Genomic DNA, 20,525 nt, shown 5'->3' with positions numbered 1-20,525 from the left:
CTCGTCACGCTTTCTTCTAGGATTTAGGTACGCAGGTTAGATCTAGGAAGAGTGGATAGTATACCGCGTATCAATGAGTATTGGTATTAGTCTTTCTTTAGTACTGTTAGGTAATAAGTCCGCTGGCTATTACACCTACCTAAGTGCCAGCTGGACTCCCGGGGCGTTAATATAGTGGATCTAAGCGGACCGGTCCTTAATTCAAGCTTAATACGTAGAACGAACCAGCCAATTAATAATCACCCCTTCCCATCTTTTTTCTCTCTCCTTCCTCTCTGTATGGCTGTAGTAGGACATTGTCAAACTTATCGGGGTAGCATCCTTGAAAACAGGTTTATACCCATGCCACCTAAAAAGCCCTTTTCTACGGATTAACCATCCGGACCAGGTAAATCGTGGTGATCAAACATGGATCAACACGCATCATCTTCCGCTGGTACTCCAGCGCCGTATGGCCACGCGTGTGTGAGCTGTGCACAATCTAAAATCAAATGTATAATTCGTCCAGTTGGGGGGCCATGTGAAAGGTTCGCAATGCATACCCCCTATTCCTTTCACTAGATTATGCTCAGATGCTGCTGTTAGATGTCATCGATTGAATCGAGAATGCCGCCCGTCAGACTCGGTTCGGCGCCGCAGTCACAAAAAGCCAGTAGGAGCCAAAAGGAAAAAGACGCCTCGTCTCGAAGAGAAAATAGATGGTTTAATATCACTATTCAAAAATGGCGTGCAAGACAATACCATCACCGCAAATCCCCAGGCCTTAACTCCCACAAGCAACCCCATTCTTGAGCCCAATATTGAGATAAATGCTGGCACCCATGCCCATTATCAAGCTGACAGGGGTTCATTCCCGTACGGCTCGGGGTCGTCAACGACCGCCACCGATTATGCGGATCCATCATATGAGCCTCCTGCAGCGGAAGCAGAGGAATGTCTCTCGAATTTCAGAGATTTCAAACTGAAATATTTTCCATTTATTCATATTCCGCTAGCACTCAATGCCCTGCAGCTCCGAGAGGAACGGCCATTCTTATGGCTTTGTATAATAGCAGTGGGTTCGAAATCAACTGCACAGCAACAAAGGTTAGGTAAACAAATCCGGCAAACCGTAGCGCAGGAAATGGTAATTGGGTCTGCGAAGAACATGGACCTTCTCTTAGGACTCCTAGCATTTATCGGCTGGTATGTGCACCTGTCGACTTGGATAATGGAGGCCACTAATTGTTTACCAGGGCGAGCTATCAAATACAGAGTGAACCCTTCCTGACCTTATTTACTCAGCTTGCGGTTTCTTTAGTTTTCGATCTCGGTCTTACGAAGCCCACTTCTGGAGAAAATCAGGTGACACCTTGCGGGACGCAGAAGTATCCGAAGCTCACCACACACAGAACGATGGAAGAGCGTAGGGCGGTGCTCGCCTGCTTTTTAATTACATCAATGTATGGCCAACGTCCAATTCGCAGCAGGATTATAAACTTATAACTTTTAGAATATCATCAATGCTACAGAGAATTGATCCCCTCAGATGGACTCCTCATATGGACGACTGTCTTCGGAGTCTGGATGAAGCGCGCGAATGTCCGAACGACGGGATTCTTGTTTACCAAGTGCGATTACAGCTTATTTCCGAGAAAACGGCCCCAAAATCATCGCATAACGTGTCCATAGGGTCTCCATCGCCCCTTATAGAAACCCTACACTCTCAATTAGAGGATATCGGAGTTAGCGTGGTGCGAAATTTTCAAAACAATGGTGGGCTACTCTACAAACCATTATCCGATATCTGTCTAAGTGCTCACATCATAGTAGAGGTAGTGTTGTTACACCTACACAGCACGAAGTTAGACCAAGCGCTATCGCCAACATTTCTCCACACCAGCCTAGTAGAACCTGAACCTCAACCACGCAAGAACGTCAAGGAAAGCCTTGATATTTTGAAGTCCTGGTTTGATGTATTTCTTACAATACTCCCTAGTGCCTATATTGGTTTCCCGTTTTCTATACTCTCCCAACTTTTTCGCTGTCTAGTGACACTCTACCGCCTAAAGACTTTCGACGACCCCGCATGCGCCAAAGATGGATCTTGTGAGACATTAGATCCCCTCATCACTCTAGGCGACGTTATCGAACGCCTAGAATTAGTCCCGACTCACGCGAGGCTTGATAATACTGGCTTTCCGAGCGGTGATGTTTTCTCTCGTTTCGCACAATTACTGCGGTCGTTTCGGTACGGATGGGAGATGAAGCTTCAACCAGGAGGCCCCATAATCTCGGATTCCCCAACGCAAGTTACCGACGACGAAATTTCTTCATATCCGGACTTTCTCGGAATGGAGTTTCTTGATAACGACTGGTTCATGGAATTCTGCGTTCACCCGTCTTGAATAGGCCGCTGCATATCAACTCACCCCAGAGACCCCAGGGAGTCTGCATTATGATGGCAGAACTGCCGCAATAATTACCTAAGTACATAGGTACGTAGGCAGCTGCCGATCGAGTTCATTCACAAGGCGCCTAATAAACTAAACAGTCAACCGCTACGAACTTGCAAAAGGACACGCGAGAACCCAAAATGCCTACAACATTCTCCGCAATTTATCCAAAGAGATCCTACACTATAAGAATTATAGTAAATAAAATCGCATACCACTATTTACGCGATGCCTACCTAGGCGCGATATTCATCGAAATCGTAAAGTTTAGATGGATCGACGTCGAATTATGATTCTGAAACTGCGTTTTAACGAATGACATGAATAAGTAGTTGGTAACAAATGAGTGTGCCACAATAACCCCCAAGAATTAATACATTTCCCACCACAACCCCGTCTAGTTACGCATTTGCAAACCGCCAGCCTTCAGACTCTTCTCCCTACTAAGGTCTTTGGACATTGACCGTCCCGTTTTTAACACTTCTGGAAATAGCCTTTACCCTGGTAGTTCGAGTCGACCTCGCTGTGGGTCATGATACCGCAGTAAACGACGTTGCCGTTGTTGTTGGCGTAGACAACGCGAATCGGCGTCTTGTCCTGATTCTTAGTCTTGTCATTGATTCTCCATGTCTTCTGGTTGGCACCTTCCCAGAATACAGGATACTCCCATAACTCGCTGTTGGCATCGTCGCAGTCGCTAACGCCCCAGTTGAGCTTGTCGGTGTTTTGATATCGGTGTGGGTCTCCACTCTTGGTTTTGGTCTGGAACTTGGCTACCCCAGCTTCATTCTTAGCATTGTCAACGGAGACCTTGAATCCATTCTTCTGCGGCGACTGGTTTTTGGCGGGCAAGCAGTTCACGTATTCCTAAGAACGGTATTAATGATTTGACCTCGGGAGAATACCTTAAGAAGGGGGGTCACGGTACTTACCACCCGGGCGAACAAGCCGGGTCCCTGTGCCACGCCGGCATCTTCAACAGGAGCTGCGGATAGGGGTGCCACAGCGAAGGCGAGGGATAAAATTGCGTGAGTGAAATGCATATTTCTTTTCTTAGTTATGTTTCTTAAGAACGACGATATATCAAATTGAGAAAAGGGGTAGAGTATGAGCTTATTTGTCTAATGAATGCAATGAATCGAAAGCGACTAGAGGGGTTGGGTAACGACCCCTTTATATATCATTTCGAGGACACCTAGACGAAGCTCAAAGCCCGGGTCTTGTGGCTTTTGCGAGCTCAGCGTTACTCGATCGACTGATTCGGTCTAAATGTTTCACCTTAAGGATTGATATTGCGAGTATATTCCTAGGGGGGATAAAAGCCCGATGTAGGATGGCGGATCTTCTTCTACTGAACTCTGTCATTGGAAATTGAGACTGACAACCGGTGAATACCTAGTCGTCGCGGCTTTATGCCGCTTCCGACACCAAGCACACAGGAACGAGGTATTATTAGAATCAACCGAGTGACAATTTACATGAGAAAGACATTGTTACTTTTCGATCCTGTTTGTGTCTCGTCGTGCTTCCTTAATCTTCCTCTGACGCATTAATTGACCATAGGTCTAGCAATCAACCTTTGTGCGTATCTGGCAACGAAGGCCGTAAGCGACCTCCGACCCCTCGTCGCATTCTGACAACATAAATGTTCTGATCGGCGTGGGATGATTGGGGAATAAGCTGAGTCTGAACTTTTACCGAAATCAATATAACTTCCGAGAAAAAAATAAGAAATGTTTATGTCGCCTAAACATGTTACCAAATATTGGAAATCCGTTACATGTAAGCACGCAGCCTTATCCTTTCGAGGCTATGAAGTGGTTTGCCAGCTCAGGCGATGTCTTACAGCTGGGAATGATGAAAGTTACTAAGATAGACGCGATATGGTACCTGAAATGGATAAGTAAGCGGGTCGATCACGGCTACCTAGATACATACTTACATAGAAACATTGCTAGATGTCAAACTACTGTATACGTCCGTACGCAAATTATTAAGTCAAGAGTTACGTCACGATCCAGCTTGTGGTACTAGTTACGTACGTACATACATAGGGTAGACAGGTTACTTACCTAGGTAGTACCGATGCGGCGTATAATGGGATATGTCACACTTTTAAAATAGCGAACTTCATCCTAACTTTTTCAATTAAGATCAATCTCATGGTCAAGCAACCTGATCAACCACCAATACTCACTTCGCCGGGAAAACTTGTACAATGGCGCCAAACGACCTAGGAGATGAGCCACTTGACCTACAGATCTTCGCAGATGAAGACGACGCTGATGATAAGACCTACAAGCAGATTCTCCTCGCTCTCGTCAGTGGAGAGCTGAGTCCGCATGCCGTAGCCGCCGACTTTGACGCCTGGGTCGTGCGGGAATCCAACAGACGACTCAAGCTGCTCATGGAGCGGCCAGATCCTAAAGGCCTGACACCCCAAGAGGAATCCAGTGGAATGACCATGCGCATGATATCTCCCGATGCTAGCGGCTATATCGAAGAGGCTTTTTCAGCTATTGCCAGACTCTTCTCAGCCTTCCCACCGAACCATCCTGGTCAAGATCGCATCATTCTGTTTATTGAGGCACTAAGTGCCATGCCAGAGCATAGAGCCCCGGATGCGATCCCGGATAGCTCGAATGACGGCTATATCACGCTGTGGCCCTTTGGAGGCAATTGGCAAGCCTTGGCAGAATTATTCCGTAAAGAAGCATCGGGTATGTTCTCCTTCTGAAAATGAAATTAGATAATGAAAATAACCTTACCGACAGCATATTTCTTCCCATGTCCCGACATCGGCATTCCGGGTAGTGAGAAGCGCCTCCGCTGGCGCAACCTCCAGTCTGCCATGGCGCGCCTCACTGCGATGGAACTCATAGACTGTGGCTTCCTATGCGCCTTAGAGTACATATTACCGTCTAACCCCTATTATCCTGGTCTGGGGAAGAAAGAACTCGATGGTCCGAATGTTATTGGTGGCAGCGCCATCGCTGGGGCACAATGGATCGTAGCGCAGCCCGACCTGGTTGGGAGATATGTCTACGCGCAGTGTCAACAGGCGGGGTCTGTTGATGGACCCAGGGATATGTGGAGTGCAGAGAGATGGGGGCAGTGGAAGGAGCAATTTGAGTTTATTGCCAGAGATGGGAGGTTTGACGATGAAGCGAGGCGGGTAGCTGAGCTGGCTCTGAGGCGGATGAGCGGCGTTGAACTGGAACTCGCATAGGGGAGCATTATGAGTGTGTATCAGAGTTGTCTAAGGTGCCCATGATACCTACCTAGGTAGGTAGGCAGCCTTACTTTCATGCTTCGATAGGAATTGCTTGGTCATTTTAATTTCTACTTTTTTAATAGTGTGGGTGCATTCTGACAGTAGCTTCCCCGTTCCCACTTGTACTCGGATAAGTACTACCGAGGCACTCAAGCTGTTTCCTTAGTTATTCCCTGGAAAGAACAAATAAATAAGTTACCATACAGATGGATAACTAACGCAAAACAAGGAATTTTGAGGTTTGTCATGATGAGCTACCAAGCTCACTATCTTCCAAATTATCGTTGGGATCTACGCCCATGAATGCATCCCTAACGAGCCCTCCGATCAGTCGGCGGAGGTTTACTTCCACAGCCGGCTGACATATCGCGTCGAAATATGCGTTATCGTCTCCTGTAGCACCATCCCATAGCATACCTAGGTATTAATACAATTATCTGCAATTCTTGCGGATATCCGATGGAATCCCAGTCCTGCAGGGCGTTGTTCGCTAGGTCGGCATCTTCAGGAGCATCTGTTTGATTAACTACCCCTTGTGCATTGTGGGATTCCGTTTCGTCTAAGTTATCCTCCAAACCATCGGGCATCTCTACGTCAGAATCGTCAAACTCGCTGGCCATGCTCATATCCTCATCGTATCCCATTGTAATCTTATCCACATGATCTTCTTGCCAGACATCGATACACTCGCAATGCGCTTCGTCGTCTGCATTCCATTGCACGTACTTCTTTATCATCTTCGCGAGAACATGATGCCCTTCTTCAATTGCGAGTCGAACCGCCCGTATGAATTGTATTCGATGATTCTATGACTCTCTAAATTCGTCGAGGTGCGAAAGGAGTAACCTTACCATGTCTACCTGTCTTCCGTTCTCTGCGGCCCCTTCTATAGCCGTCCTTCCATTACAGCGCGCTCTCGGTGCGTTAACCTTAGCGCCACATTCCAAATACCGTACGCCAACTTTATAAACTACCAATACACCATTACAGGGAGTCATATGCTGAAGCCTCCTATAAATACAGCGCACTACAGTATAGTAGTCTACTAAAACGCCCTGTAACTACTGCGCTTTATAGTGAATACCTATAGAGCGCTATAACTATAGGACATCGAGCCCTATACCCCCTTATAATCGCGTTACGCTTTAGCGGAGCGCTATAACGCCCCGAAATTATAGTGCTTTAAAGCCCTGGAGATGCGCTGTATTTACAGCACTCTTACGGCGCGTCTTAGCCGTACGCTAGAACGCACTATAAGTACAGTTACCGAAGCCCTATAGAGCCCTACGATTACAGCGCACTTACAGCGCCCTGTAAATTTAGCTGACACGGTGCGAATCGCCACCATACTGTACAGATATACCGTATCATGGCGCATTGGCAGTTTATATTAAATATTAAGTTGGCGCACGGTATTACGTCGCGGAGGAAATCGGACTCCAAATATGCCACGATGTAAGAGTAAATAGGTGATATAAAACTTACTTAGGTACTTTCTATCAGACTCACAATTTCTTCGTAAATAATCTACTGTTTGTAAATCTCTCTACTTTGAAACTCCCATTGAATGGTTTCGCTTAACCTGTTGAGTTTGGACGTAGCTTATTGAGATTTTCGATGTGCTTGGAAATATAGATAGATTTTTGGATGTATGATGATGTAAATCCATTCAATTGATTCTACCACTTACTTGACTTAATAACTCATCTGCAATTATCTTCGAAGAGGAAATCTATAAACCTTAACCAGAGCGAAGTTCCTGAAAGAACTTCTGACCAACATGTCGTTGTCAGCGGAAGCCATCATTGCTATCATTGCGCTTGTCGTCGCGACGCCTCCGACAGTTTTTGCATTACTAGCATGAATTGAGCGCCAGAGGCATACCCGTGCAAGACAAGGTATATAAACGCAGCCAACTTCCTTGAAAAAAATATATAATCTAACAAGAACTAGGAGCCAACGCCAATCATGCACATACGTTTTACCGTATACAGCAACTACGGGCTGTCCAGCGTTTGACTACTCATGTCGCCCGATTGATTGAGGATGAAGTTAGCAATGGGGAAGGATTATGAATACCGCTCGAAGTCATTACGATGCTATTCCCCGTCTTCGATAATAATTACTCCGTCGCCTTTCTTATTTATAATCGAGATATTGGAATTAGGGGGTCAAATCCACCAACATGAAAGATGATTGGCTGCTCGGATTTCGAGTTTCGGATTTCGACATCTTGTTAGTGAAATCCGAGGTCTCATCCACTTCTATGTATTTCTCATAGTTCCTACAAATCGTGGACTTAGAAGTTAGCTATTTCATTATAAATGGTTTTGGTTGCTCCTCTTATTCTCCTGCTTGTCCTAGAGGAGTCATATATACCTTGGAATAGTACCTAGTTTCTGCGCCTTTCTCATCCGCTCTTGACGAAATGTCGCCGCCAACAACCCCTTCTCCCATTAACCCACCACCCTCCGAATTAGATGGAGACTCAACAGGAACGGAGAGAGAGACTTCCTCTCCTCCGGTGGGTGAAACCAAGCTAGAAGCTGATCAAGGCCCTATGCCAGCAGCGGACCAAGAAGAGCAATGGGTGACTGGCATCAAACTATTTAACATTGTAGCTGCCATGACTCTAGTGTGTCTTCTTATACTGCTTGACACATCAATTATCGCCACGGTAAAGGCAGATCGATGTATCCGAAACTCGGGCGCTGAGCTAAGTCTTCCTAGGCTATCCCAAGGATCACAAGTGAATTCCATTCTCTTAGCGATATTGGCTGGTATGGAGGAGCTTACCAACTCGGATGGTATGTCTGATAGCAACTGGCCGTCTACTGCCATTGTCATTTTCTAATAGTGAAATAGTGCGGCGCTCCAGCTTCTAACCGGGAAATTATTCATGAACTTCAGTTCCAAAGTCAGTTATGATACCCCTCGTTGCCTCTTCAGGTGCAGTTTAACTTACACCTATGATACCTAGTGGACTTATATGTCATTCTTCGCCCTCTTCGAACTTGGCTCTTTAATCTGCGGTGTGGCGAACTCATCGAAGATGTTGATTGTAGGACGTGGAATTGCTGGAGCGGGAGCTTCGGGTATTTTTAACGGTACCTTCACTATCCTTTCCGGATGTGTTCCTATGGAGAGGAGGCCGTGTAAGTACCCTCAATAACTTGTGAAACGTGAAGTGACTAATTGGCGCGGTAGCTCTGGCTGGATTCGTAATGGGTGGTAAGTGAACCAAAGACTTCATCGGGCAATCGTTGTGTGCTCACTGAGTATTTAGTCTCGAATCTTGGACTTGTGATGGGGCCCCTGATCGGAGGAGCGTTAACAGAATACACGACGTGGAGGTGGTGTAAGTCGCGGTATCCCTCACTCGTTACTCTTTTTCTCTAACATGAAGGTCAGGCTTCTACATAAATCTCCCAGTCGGTGGTCTTGTCGCCCTCATGCTAGCCTTCATCGAAATTCCCGACCAGATCCCAAAGCCGAAACCAATGTCCGTCGTTCGCACTCTTCATAAAACCCTCGACCCGCTCGGCTTCGTTCTCTTCGCCCCGGCCGCAATCGAATTGCTTCTCGCTTTACAATATGGAGGAATACAATATGCTTGGAATAATTCTGTCGTCATCGGGCTCTTTTGCGGGGCTGGTGTCACATTCATCATCTTTCTTGCCTGGGAATACCGCCAGGGTGACGACGCGATGATCCCCTTCTCGATGGCTCGGAAGAGAACTGTGTGGACTAGCTCCCTGGTATATGGACTCTTGCTATCCCAGTCATTTTGCGCCTCTTATTATTTGCCCGTTTATTTCCAAGGTGTTAAAGGCGCGACTCCCCTACTTAGTGGTGTGTATCTTCTGCCAAGCATCCTAGGCCAGTTGATCTCTTCCGTGGTGTCGGGAGTGTTGCGTAAGTAAAATGCTGCCAAACAATTCCTGTCGCTAATGATTGCGCAGTCGGAAAATGGGGATATTATCTACCGTGGACCCTCGCTAGTACGGTCATGCTGTCGGTTGCCAACGGCATCCTCTCCACACTATCCCCCGACACATCGACCGGAAAATGGATCGGATACCAGATTCTTCTGGGAGTAGGCCGAGGTTTTGGCTTGCAGATGGTGAGAACAATCTCTTCTATACTTATCAACTCTGATTCTTGTCAGACGCTAACCACAAATTATCGTTATAGCCAATCATCGCAGTCCAGAACACTCTCCCGCCCGCTCAAATCGCTGTCGCTATGTCTTTAGCTATGTTCAGTCAGAATTTTGGCGGGGCTCTCTTCCTCAGTTTCAGCGACACAATCTTCACAAACAGCTTGAAGACGCTTATCCCTCAATACGCGCCTTCGGTCAACCCGCAGCTTATCATCAACGCTGGCGCCACCGGATTCCGAACGATTATCAGTCCAGAAGATCTTGCCAACGTACTTGTAGCATATTCGAAGAGTGTGGACCGCGTGTTCTACTTGACCACGGGAGCGGGAGTAGCTAGTTTTGCCTTTTCTTGGGGAATGGGCTGGAAAGATATCCGTAAGAAGAAGGAAGTTTCAAAAGCTTAGACTTATGATGAAATCGAGGCATGAGAACTGCCACTCATAGTGAGGTGAATGTATTTGGTACGGTTTTGTTGGTGTCGGTCTATCTAATGGGGCGGAATGACAAGATAGCTGGTAAACTTGTGGTGAGAAATTGCAGGATGCTCCCTTTCCTAACGTACGTTTATAGTTCTTCACATTCGTATAGAATCTCCTAGTTATAGTTTAATAGTAAATAGACCCTGTATAGGCGAAGTTGTATCAGTGATAGTTGATAACTTAAATAGGGGCCAGGGGCAATCGCTTATGATGATATTCACTTAGAAATCACTCAAACTCGGCCCACTTAAATATCTTTATCGATAACGAACGTTGATCGCGAATCTCTTCAGCAATTGATTTTCGAACTTTTAACATGTTGTGAACCTACTTGGAAATGCAATTCAATGCCAAAATTTAATACAGCAAGATGTCACAGACAGCTTCAGCATTTGCGGAGCTCCTGCAGACATCTCTGAGTTCCAGAACTGTATATGTTAGGTGCATTCCAGCTCCTGTTAACTTCTATGAGCGTCGAGCGGTGTTAAGGGCTGTTCAAAAACTCACACATGAGACTGTCGAAACATTTAAGAAGCTCGAGGTAAGTTCTGCATCCCCTTGGATTTCTTAGATTTTCTTGGATTCTTTCTTACAAGACAACGATAAAATAGGATAATTCATCTTTCGTTGTTGTCACGACCAAACCAGGTACTGCTACTGCTCTTGTTAACGATTCTCCCATCACACGTGTTATCATTGCGCAAGACGAAAATGCCGACCGCACACCCAGTACCGATTCGTGGGGTGCTGAATACGATCTGCGAGGAACGATTACTACGCCTGTCAATCCGATGGCTCCCTCAAAACTCACGAAAACGACCCCAGCCTTTTCCGACCTAGGCCTGTCTCACAAGTCATTTACTTTGCATATGTTTGCTGCGAATAGGACTTTCAACCACAAGGAAGCAGTAAGAAGAAACCCCCTGCACGGGCCGTGGCCATCCAATGGAAATAGAGAAACATTTGTGTCGACTGCGTTGCGAACGTCCGTGCCTTCAGGAGCAATGGCTCCGGCCCTGCGAGATTGGCACACCGCCAATCAATTGTCCCGCGATTCCATCAGTTTCGCAGACGAAGGCGCCGAAGGTGCAGCTAGTGTCTTACTCGGGAAGAAGCGACATTCTCCAAAAGAAGTTTTCCTTATGGAACGTATCCGAGCCCGATGGAATCAAAAGAAAATACCCGCCGTTATGAAAAGTTTAGCTGCCTTTGCCGATTCGCAAACCCAAGATACATCATCCTCTCTTGAATCACTTTCGGATGCTGAACTTTTAACCAACTCCGCGGCGGATACCGATCCCTTAATTGATACCTTGCCCAAGGATGCTACTTCGGCCCCGGACGACTCATCGACGACTTTAAATGAAACGCGCGACGATGAAGACAAACCCAAGGGATGAATGACTATCTACGAAGCACGCAATATCACAAACTTGAAATGAGTACAATTACATGCTAGCCAGGGGTTGTGCTCGTGGGTCGCCCACCGGAGTTGAAGGCGACACTTAATTTGTCCTTTCTATCATAACTTGGTGTATAGTTGGGGTCAATCCAAGCCACGAAAACGCCAGAAAGGACTTTCTTTCAGGATCGAAAAAATACATCCTCATCGGACCCGTGCGGTGCCGAAAAGCAAATCAGAACTTGGCACGTTTTGAATTGTTGCATTTTGCTCCCATGTCCTAAGCCATTTTGCTTACAAGGACGTGCCAAGATTTAATGCCGAATTCATTCTAGCAGGGCTACTAACAACACGGGATGCTACAGCGGCTCCTACATATTTGGCTTCCCGTCGTGCGGCGGAGTATCTTCAATGTGCCACCATTCCAAAGCTTTCATAATACACCAAAGAAGGTATTCAGCTGTCGGAATGTGGCTGAGGGAGTTTGCTAGAATCACCTGGCGCAACATATCGACGACGATAGCAATTGATGACGTGTCGTTGGCTTTGACTCGGATGATACCGTTGGTCGCATCTCTCTAGCTGCATGCCGTCATTTTTCGGGTTAAAACAAGGCACAGCTCCAGCAAGGTCCAGAACCCTGGCCATCCCCACAAAGGATCCCACGATTCCATAAGCTTGCAGACACACACTAGGCCTTACAATCTGCAAAGCCACGACGTCACACCTGGATTGGCTACCGTTTCCAGCTTTATTGTGCACATTTCTATATACACATATGACCTGGAGATGGCGTACGTATGTGGTAGGACAAGCCGAAACGAGCCACACCCTCCAATTCGGACATCTGCCGATTATCCGTTTGCTGCTTCTCAACTGGGTTACGAGTCAATCACCAGTTTACCGTATGACGTCGCCAAGCCACCCGTCCTTGTACGGAAGCCTAGCTCCCATAGGTGTAGCCAATGTCGGATCGTCGCATACCATGTCCAACTTAAACATCATCGATTTACCTATTAGGAAGGGCGATATAAAACTTGTGCCAAGAAAATCCATTGACACAGCATGAACCTGATTGCTTGTCCCAACCGCCGTTGCATATAATTAACCACCATCCCGACTCCTTGTGTCAACTGTCGCGTGTAATCCTATATACTCCCGTTTGGCCACAATATACTAATCTCGTCTTTCTTTTGTATACACAGCGATATACTCAACGTCGCCTCCTGCTTCATCCAGAGCACATTCATTGAAGTAGTGTGGGGAGTAAACACCGTCACAATGAGGCAGACAGGCTTCTTCCACCATATCGGCACATTCTTGCTGTTCTCAGCAACGGTGCTGCTGATCATTACCGATATCTCGGCGCCAGTAGTCAACAGCATTTCGATGCTAAAGATCAACCTCGACGACCGTAGCACATCTCTCGACCGACACCCTACGATTACCTTTGGTACTTTCGGTTACTGTGTTCGCGACACTACGTCGTAAGTCATTGGCCCCTTTGACGCACTACCTTGTGCGCGCATAGACAGAACAAGCTACTAACACGCGCACCAGCTCCGGCCAAGACCTCTGCACCCGCTCGCACGTAGGCTACGACCCCGCCGCCATCGTCGAAGAAAATGTGCGCGACGTTAGCTTTTCCGACTACGCCTCCGACACCTCGAAAGGCCTAACCCGCGTTATGATCCTCCATCCCATCGCAACCGGTCTAGCCTTCATCGCCTTCCTCCTAGCACTCGGCGCCGGCGTCGTCGGCAGTCTACTAGCATCTCTCGTTTCGCTACTTACGTTCATCGTCACGCTCGTAGTGCTTATTACGGATTTCGTATCGTTTAGCATTATCCGCTCGGAAGTAAATCAGAACTCGAACAGCAGCGGGAGTAACGCGGAATGGGGCGCTGCTTCTTGGACTGTGCTGGTCTCGGCTATTTGCAGCTTCCTCGCTACGTTTGTTGTCTTTTTTACTTGCTGCAGTGCGAGATTGCACCGCAGGCGCGAGGGTCGACGGGTTAAGGATGTGCCTGATGGATATGGCACCCCTGCTAGACGCCGCAGGTGGTGGTAGATGACGTCCGCGCACGGGGATGAGTCGCACGATTAAAGACATGAGCGATGGAGTTGTAATGTGTGGGTTTACCACAAGATGGAGTGGGATGCTTTAGGATGGACAAGGACGACGATACGACCAAAATCAATTACCCAGACGGGAGAGGGGAGTTAAAGGGGGTTGGTGGGAGGCAAGCAGGCATTTCGATTTCACGAAGCACGTTATGGTTGCTTTTATTATATACCCTTCGAACCTAACTAATGACTTTATGTCCGGACCGCACACACACGTCGCTTGATACCACTATTTACTACATGTATACCTAGGTAGACATGATAGCCTTATACTATATGTACTATGAGTATGATTAATCAATTCATAATGAAGCTATACTTGAAAGTCTTGATACAGGTGTCTTTGTATCACGAGTTGAATTAGGAAAAACTAAATTGTTGGTGCATGTTGACGTGACTTATTATTTACAAAACGGCGCCACCCCCTTTAGTTCCACTGTTCAGGAAACCTTTCGAGCTACCTAACTACATCGACAACAATAAACTCGAGCGGTAATAATATTGTACCTATATCCATTGATTGGATGGCACGTACAAAGAGGTATCTGTGTGGGATCTGCCCGGCCGGATCAAATTGCTGCAAAATGTCATGCATGTCTCCAACCCCGATATCCGCGAGTCCGCGAGAACCCATGTGCTGGCGGATTGTCTCCTGCATCTCCCTGACCTTGCGTACGATGAATGCTTCGTAGGCGGAAGGCTCTCGAGGAGTGTAAGGGAGGTTGCTCCCACGAAGAAGGCGTCGACGGGATTCGTATGAGAAAGAACCCGGAGGGGCGTCTAGTAGGGTCAGGATACGTTGATTGTCGGACTTGTTGTCGTATTCGTCTGCGTCCTTCTGACCGAATAAAATGGCGAAGTGCTCCGGAGTGTCTTTTCCAATGATAGTCATGCGTATAAGGATATGACTAGGTTCATCATTAGCATCCGTCCGAGTCTCAAATTTGAATTAGACTTATGACGTGTTCATTGACATATCCCCGCCCAAAAAGGCTGGAAGAGTGATATCAAGGTCACTAGCGAGAGACTTGGCTTCGGGATCGTAAACTGCGATCTTCGTATGGTATTCAAGGGCCCCGAGAAGCGCAGAGCTCGTTCCGTTGGTCGTGACGTGCTGGCAGTAGGGCTTGTGCTTTTTCCAATGCTGTTTTTGGCACTTCCTAGAACAATAACAAAACTTCATGCATCCAGCACATGTTTTAATTTCATTAAGAGAGTCTTCATTGCATCGAGGGTTGTCGCATTTGGCGGGCTCCTCAGTCGTAGATTGATCCATGATTGTTCTCCAACGAATAGACACCAAGATTTGCTGGATTCGAGGAGTACCTGACTGAGGGGGATCCCCGAAGATGGTGGGCTTAGTTTACTCGGAAGGAAGGAAATTAAGGGGACATCTAATAAAAAAATGTAAACACAGAGACTACCTAGTGTTTATCGAACGAGTTCCTCCCGGGGAGGAGGTACACTCTAGGTACGGGTGGGTTGGTACATACATGTAGGTACGGTAGAGTATCCACGCATGCGTAAAGTATGCCGTTCCGGATGACCATATTTTTCAAGATAAGGATGCTACTAAGTGCGCCAAATCTTTATATAATAGTTTATCTATCAGATTTATTTTATTATTTCCTGGTCGGTGGACCTAACTACCAGCTAGGACAAGTAATATATTCAACGGCCCAGATAGGACTCTGGAGGCTAACGAAAATATCGAAGGGAGGGGGAGGGAAGGAGAGAGTAATCTCTATATAGGAAATTTTCGACAATCTCTCTAGTCATGCAGATTGTTTGATGGCGGCGTTTTTAAATAGCTGGTTTCTACATTGCCGTATCAAACATTCATAAAGCTAAGCGTGGGAAGTGTTTTAACCTAGATGAAGACTTAATAAAAAAAGATTTTTATATAAGAAATTAAATGACTACGCAGCTTACAATAACATTAACAAAACCGTATTAATTTTTGATTAATTCTTCCTAAAAAGAACAATTATCTGTTTCTACTCACTGCCGCTTAGGTACCTAGCTAAGTGTGTACCTACGAACCCTGAAGCGATATTCTGATCGGTCTGTTCGAGTAACATCATCTCAGAATAACTTAAGGGCCTTCCGACGTCCATACATCTGACAGCTTGCGCAAATAAGATGTTCCAACGTTTACTTTCATTGACACCAAGAGATGTTAAAATATCCTCCATATCTTTGCAGTTGATTTCTGCAAGGCGAGAACCCATGTGATGACGAATTCTCTCCTGCATGTCCCTAATGGTCGCAGCTTCGGAGGCCTCGAAAGTGCAAGGCTCTCGAGGGGTATATGGAAGACCGCTCCCCCAGGCGCTTTCGGATCGATACGCGTACGAAGCCGGAGGAGGGCGTTGAAGCACGTCGTAGCGGTAAAGCCTAGAGTCGAGGGTAACCATTTTTCTATCGTTTTGGCCGAAGAGAAGAGAAAAGTTCTCGGGGGAATCTCGTCCCGTGATCGTAAGACGTAGTACAATATCCCTAGAGTTACCATTAGCATCCATCTAGATTTCGAACAAGAGGAAGGCTTACGCGACAGTGGAATAGTCGAACTCATCCATGACCGGAAGCGTAACGCGGATGTAACGGGCTAGAGCTTGAGCTTCCGGGTCATTCGCAGCGACCTTCAGATGGTAGGCAACAGCGCTAAGAGATGCTGAAATAGCTCCATTGCTCGTAATATGGTGACAATATGCCTTGTGCTGTTTCCAGTCTTGCTTCTGACAGTCCTTAGAGCAGTACTGGGTCTTTTTGCATCCGGAACAGGTTCGAAGCTCGTCTGAAGAGGCTTTATCGCAACTGTTATTGTTGCATTTGGGAGACATGTCTGCTGCGCGTTGATCTATTATGAATTTTCCGAGTAGTAATCGACCTGGTAGTAGATGGATCTGGAGAGGCAATTGAAAATAATTACGAAATTTGTGAATCACGGTGAGGAATTTTGTAGGGTACAACACCCGTGAAGATTTTCATATAGGTGTGAAGGTGTTTGTTTGAAGAGGTCACTCAAGGAAGGAAAGAGCATACCACACCGTAGACCAGTCAACACACATATTCACTGCACCCACACATCCTGGTTGTAGACAATATTTTGCAAACAGGAAAAGTAGTAGGTACATCAAACTTAATATAAGCATTCAACTGTTAGTTTTGTTACAAGGTTATATTGCGAGTAGTGAACTGGATATCCGTCTGCCAGAATATGGGAGCAGGAGGTTAAGCAGCCTAACGAGAGGCCTGGAGACCGAGGGAAACATGAGTGACAAACATCAACAGTTTCTCTAGTAGAACAACTTGCTTGGTGACAGCCTTTTGAAAACCTGATTTCTACTTTTACCTATCAAACATTTCTATCTGTAGGCTAAAACTTCTTCTCTCCGCGGGGTGATAGTTCTCATAGAGCTAAGCGCGGGAAGTGTATTAGATAGGGCTTTGAGAGCGCCTCTATCCGCCAACGAAAATGAGATCGAGGTATATTTCATGACTCCCATGCCCGTACAAAAAGTATCCATATAGATAATATTAGTTACACGAATAAAATTTGTAATTATATGGATGGCAGCGAAGTCCAAGTACCCGGCCATCCTTGTGGATCTAGGTGTAACAAGCTAGAATTCATTAATGATTCTCTCAACTTCTATTGCTTATAATAAGTTCCCTAGACCCCAAGAAACACAGTTGCTGTGATGCCTAGTCGTGATCGTAGAGCCTGATGGTTCTCGCCTTATTTAACAAGTCCGAGTGAAGATATATGGGGAACATTGGTGGAGCCGAATTAGGCCCATCCATGTTAGGAGCGTAGGTTATCCATTGGTACTATTGAAGTATGGATATAACGTTTCAGCACCTCACCGCTGTAGCCTTAGCTGCACGTTGGTCGCATTGGATGCCTAGATGTAACGGTGCGGCGCTGCGAAAATGGAATATCAACACCAAAACAAAACCCTTTAGGAAAGCATTCGGCGCACATTCTAATTTATTATTAATTTTACCTTCGCTCGTCATTACGTTGGCATCTCAGAATTTTTATCCAATATGTCTGCCTCAAACCCATCGCAAGAAACCGATCAAGGCGAGAGACTCAAACTCCCCGGCTTCGGTTTACCCGTCGATCAGGAACCATTAGACAACCTCTCCCAATGCTTTATGCACGCTCTCTGGTCATTCAAGCGCTTCAAAGCTGAGTGTGTTTATTTGCGCGAGCATCGTAGTAAGTGATTCTTTGTCGATTGATGACACCCGTGCAACGATCACATTTCCTATCATTAGTCGCCGTTAGCATTATCTCCTAGATTTTAGATAAGGTACTAAATATGTTAGTGATGGACTTCATGAATCAAGTCACAGACAAGCCGAGATGGGAAGAGAAAGTCTTTGACGACGCGATTCTTGCAAGGTGGAAAAATGAGGCGGACTCTGTTAAACCGGAGGACCTCGATGGAGATGTATTCTTCTCCGAGAAAATGTTTCAATATGTAAGTCCCGAATGAACTTGTGAACCTCTGAGGTGGCAAGCAGTTTAAGACTAACGCAGTGCAGTGCGTTGAGGAGCTCCGCGAAAAAGCCGAAACATTCAAAAAGACCGGCATCATCAACGTTCTCGATTCTGAGTTGGTAATAGCTAAGTCCGATACCATCGTTCCGCCTTCATTGATGGAAGCTCTGAAAGCTGGTGTCAAAGTCTTGGAAGACGTGCCTGAAAGTAGCAAGGATTGGCACCCTGGGTCAAACCGCGTAGTTCTTGACCTTGTTCACCCTTCTCTATATCCTCTAGACCATGGCGTTACGCGCGTTTTGCCATATGGCAGGGTTCCTCTTCAAAACTGCGCTTCTTTCATTGGCAAGGGCGAGACTACTGAACCGTTCAAGTTGAGTGCAGACGATGAACCTGCTGCTGTATGGGGGAGTACTCAATGGCTACCAAGTGACCTTGAGTGGACTGAGACAGGGCTCAAAATCGCGAGTTATATAAACAACTTGCACCCATCTGATCATAGCGACTTATACGGGGTTTTAGAGCAATTCGCGACGTTGGCGGTTCCGTTGTGGGAGGAATGCTTGTTCCGCAATTCTGTCATAAAGCCGCGAATTGACGACTTCCCAGGTGGTAACGACGATTTCTACTTGCCTGAGGGCGTAGAGTACGACATCCCTGACGAGTACTATGAGACAGACTCGGAAACAGGAGAGCGCGTGGTGGAAGGTAATGATTATGAATGGGATAGCGAATATAGGGACTGGTTTGATGAGCACAAAATCCTTTCATGGCCTGAACCAAGGCCCTACTCTTCACGAGCAAGGGATTCGGACAGCAAGCCAAATCTCAGAGATGAATATCCCTCCGGTCTCCAGGTGATTTTCAAGCTCGCCAATATCCACCTAACGCCTGAACGGCCCAACTATGTGGGCGGTTCCTTGCACATAGAGGGTGCTTTAAACGACCGAATCGTCGCTACAGCATTGTACTATTACGATATGGAGAATATTACCGAAAGTCGTCTCGAGTTCCACCAATATATGGACGCCCAAGAGTTTGGTATGGGCCTGCCCCAGGGCGAATGGGAGTCAGCCGCACGCTGGCTTGGTGTTGATAACGATTCCAGTCCCTTTGGGCCACTTGGCATTGTGACCTCCAAGATTGGACGACTCCTGGCCTTCCCGAACGTCTTTCAACACCAAGTACAACCCTTTGAGTTGGAATATCCTCTTAAACCAGGCCATAGAAAGATACTAGCTATGTTCCTTGTCGACCCAAGGTAAGTAATAGCTAGTGCTATCGGCTTCTTCAATATTTTCGGAAGTCAATTCGTCGATATATAAAACACCATCACTAATCTGAAGTGCTCTAGTATCCGCATACTATCAACGGGAGTCGTTCCACCGCAGAGAAAAGACTGGTGGGCACGTGAAATCCGTAATATTACACCATTCTCCGAAATTCCGATCGAGGTTTTTGATATCATTATGGATTTTGTTGATGGTTTCCCTATGAGCTGGGAGCAGGCTTTAGCAACTAGAGAGAAACTCATGGCTGAGCGTACCTGGGCAAGCGATGAGTTCGAAACGAGAGGCGAGAGCTACGTAAGTTTATTGAATTCCACACTGCATCAAATCAAGAAAAATACTAATCCGTGATTAGGGGGGATTTAATTTCTGTGAGCATTGATAATTGGGTATTCCACTTGGATTTTCAAGGAATCAAACCGTAATTTGTTATAGATACCCCCTAAAATTATTGTCCATCTTAGTCAGCATTATTCATCGTCTTGGCCTGAGCAAAGAAACTAGGCAGTTATGGATAGATAGAACAGGGAATTCATAAATAACTCGAGTGCCTCACAAGATGGGGGTTAATCATGAGTATACCTATCTTACCTAGGCGAATTTACTGGGGTGAGAAATATGACACCGCTACTCGTACACTGAACACGCCGAGGCAGTCAATGCTCATATTTCATAGAGGGTGATGAGATGCAACCAACTTAGTTATTTAGGGGGAAACTTTGATGAAATATTCGGATAATCTGCCGACAACATGAGCCGTGGACTTACGAGTAAGATCGTGTATGGAGATAGGACTAAGACCGGGGAAAATATCGGAAAGGTACGTGCGAAATGTTGACCGTAG

At 46.3% G+C, this 20,525-nt stretch overlaps 9 protein-coding genes across 9 annotated transcripts; 6 read left to right on the top strand and 3 right to left on the bottom strand.

Annotated features, from left to right (window-relative positions):
- Positions 1 to 408: 408 nt before the first annotated feature.
- On the top strand, positions 409 to 2,387 carry F4822DRAFT_424749 (uncharacterized protein; the record flags this gene model as incomplete). Its single annotated transcript, XM_051460205.1, has 4 exons — positions 409 to 461; positions 586 to 1,185; positions 1,236 to 1,442; positions 1,493 to 2,387. The coding sequence occupies 4 exons, from the start codon at positions 409 to 411 to the stop codon at positions 2,385 to 2,387; spliced, it is 1,755 nt and encodes a 584-aa protein (XP_051320044.1).
- Positions 2,388 to 2,909: 522 nt separating this feature from the next.
- F4822DRAFT_424748 (Ribonuclease/ribotoxin) lies at positions 2,910 to 3,478 on the bottom strand (the record flags this gene model as incomplete). Its single annotated transcript, XM_051460204.1, has 2 exons — positions 2,910 to 3,302; positions 3,368 to 3,478. 2 exons carry the CDS (start codon positions 3,476 to 3,478, stop codon positions 2,910 to 2,912), a joined length of 504 nt encoding a protein of 167 aa, XP_051320043.1.
- A 1,175-nt stretch (positions 3,479 to 4,653) lies between these two features.
- F4822DRAFT_424747 (uncharacterized protein) lies at positions 4,654 to 5,664 on the top strand (the record flags this gene model as incomplete). The annotated part of the gene is made up of 2 exons (XM_051460203.1): positions 4,654 to 5,155; positions 5,210 to 5,664. 2 exons carry the CDS (start codon positions 4,654 to 4,656, stop codon positions 5,662 to 5,664), a joined length of 957 nt encoding a protein of 318 aa, XP_051320042.1.
- A 2,473-nt stretch (positions 5,665 to 8,137) lies between these two features.
- On the top strand, positions 8,138 to 10,275 carry F4822DRAFT_424745 (putative MFS multidrug transporter; the record flags this gene model as incomplete). Its single annotated transcript, XM_051460202.1, has 9 exons — positions 8,138 to 8,386; positions 8,440 to 8,516; positions 8,575 to 8,626; positions 8,690 to 8,864; positions 8,917 to 8,940; positions 8,996 to 9,067; positions 9,121 to 9,624; positions 9,672 to 9,832; positions 9,904 to 10,275. The coding sequence occupies 9 exons, from the start codon at positions 8,138 to 8,140 to the stop codon at positions 10,273 to 10,275; spliced, it is 1,686 nt and encodes a 561-aa protein (XP_051320041.1).
- Positions 10,276 to 10,498: 223 nt separating this feature from the next.
- F4822DRAFT_43279 (uncharacterized protein) lies at positions 10,499 to 11,979 on the top strand. Its single transcript, XM_051461712.1, has 2 exons — positions 10,499 to 10,891; positions 10,962 to 11,979. The coding sequence occupies exons 1-2, from the start codon at positions 10,721 to 10,723 to the stop codon at positions 11,748 to 11,750; spliced, it is 960 nt and encodes a 319-aa protein (XP_051320040.1). The 5' UTR covers positions 10,499 to 10,720; the 3' UTR covers positions 11,751 to 11,979.
- Positions 11,980 to 13,033: 1,054 nt separating this feature from the next.
- Positions 13,034 to 13,823, top strand: F4822DRAFT_424743 (pali-domain-containing protein; the record flags this gene model as incomplete). Its single annotated transcript, XM_051460201.1, has 2 exons — positions 13,034 to 13,239; positions 13,313 to 13,823. The coding sequence occupies 2 exons, from the start codon at positions 13,034 to 13,036 to the stop codon at positions 13,821 to 13,823; spliced, it is 717 nt and encodes a 238-aa protein (XP_051320039.1).
- A 461-nt stretch (positions 13,824 to 14,284) lies between these two features.
- On the bottom strand, positions 14,285 to 15,155 carry F4822DRAFT_424742 (uncharacterized protein; the record flags this gene model as incomplete). The annotated part of the gene is made up of 3 exons (XM_051460200.1): positions 14,285 to 14,344; positions 14,415 to 14,787; positions 14,854 to 15,155. The coding sequence occupies 3 exons, from the start codon at positions 15,153 to 15,155 to the stop codon at positions 14,285 to 14,287; spliced, it is 735 nt and encodes a 244-aa protein (XP_051320038.1).
- Positions 15,156 to 15,832: 677 nt separating this feature from the next.
- On the bottom strand, positions 15,833 to 16,722 carry F4822DRAFT_424741 (uncharacterized protein; the record flags this gene model as incomplete). The annotated part of the gene is made up of 3 exons (XM_051460199.1): positions 15,833 to 15,853; positions 15,919 to 16,378; positions 16,430 to 16,722. 3 exons carry the CDS (start codon positions 16,720 to 16,722, stop codon positions 15,833 to 15,835), a joined length of 774 nt encoding a protein of 257 aa, XP_051320037.1.
- A 1,167-nt stretch (positions 16,723 to 17,889) lies between these two features.
- On the top strand, positions 17,890 to 20,225 carry F4822DRAFT_43229 (uncharacterized protein). Its single transcript, XM_051461627.1, has 5 exons — positions 17,890 to 18,107; positions 18,218 to 18,372; positions 18,437 to 19,653; positions 19,747 to 19,978; positions 20,037 to 20,225. Exons 1-5 carry the CDS (start codon positions 17,933 to 17,935, stop codon positions 20,061 to 20,063), a joined length of 1,806 nt encoding a protein of 601 aa, XP_051320036.1. The 5' UTR covers positions 17,890 to 17,932; the 3' UTR covers positions 20,064 to 20,225.
- Positions 20,226 to 20,525: the final 300 nt, after the last annotated feature.

This window comes from Hypoxylon trugodes (genome assembly GCF_022578975.1).
Source record: "Hypoxylon trugodes strain CBS 135444 unplaced genomic scaffold F4822scaffold_1, whole genome shotgun sequence".
NCBI classification, from domain to species: Eukaryota; Fungi; Ascomycota; class Sordariomycetes; order Xylariales; family Hypoxylaceae; genus Hypoxylon; species Hypoxylon trugodes.
This window is presented reverse-complemented; position numbering and strand designations above follow the sequence as displayed.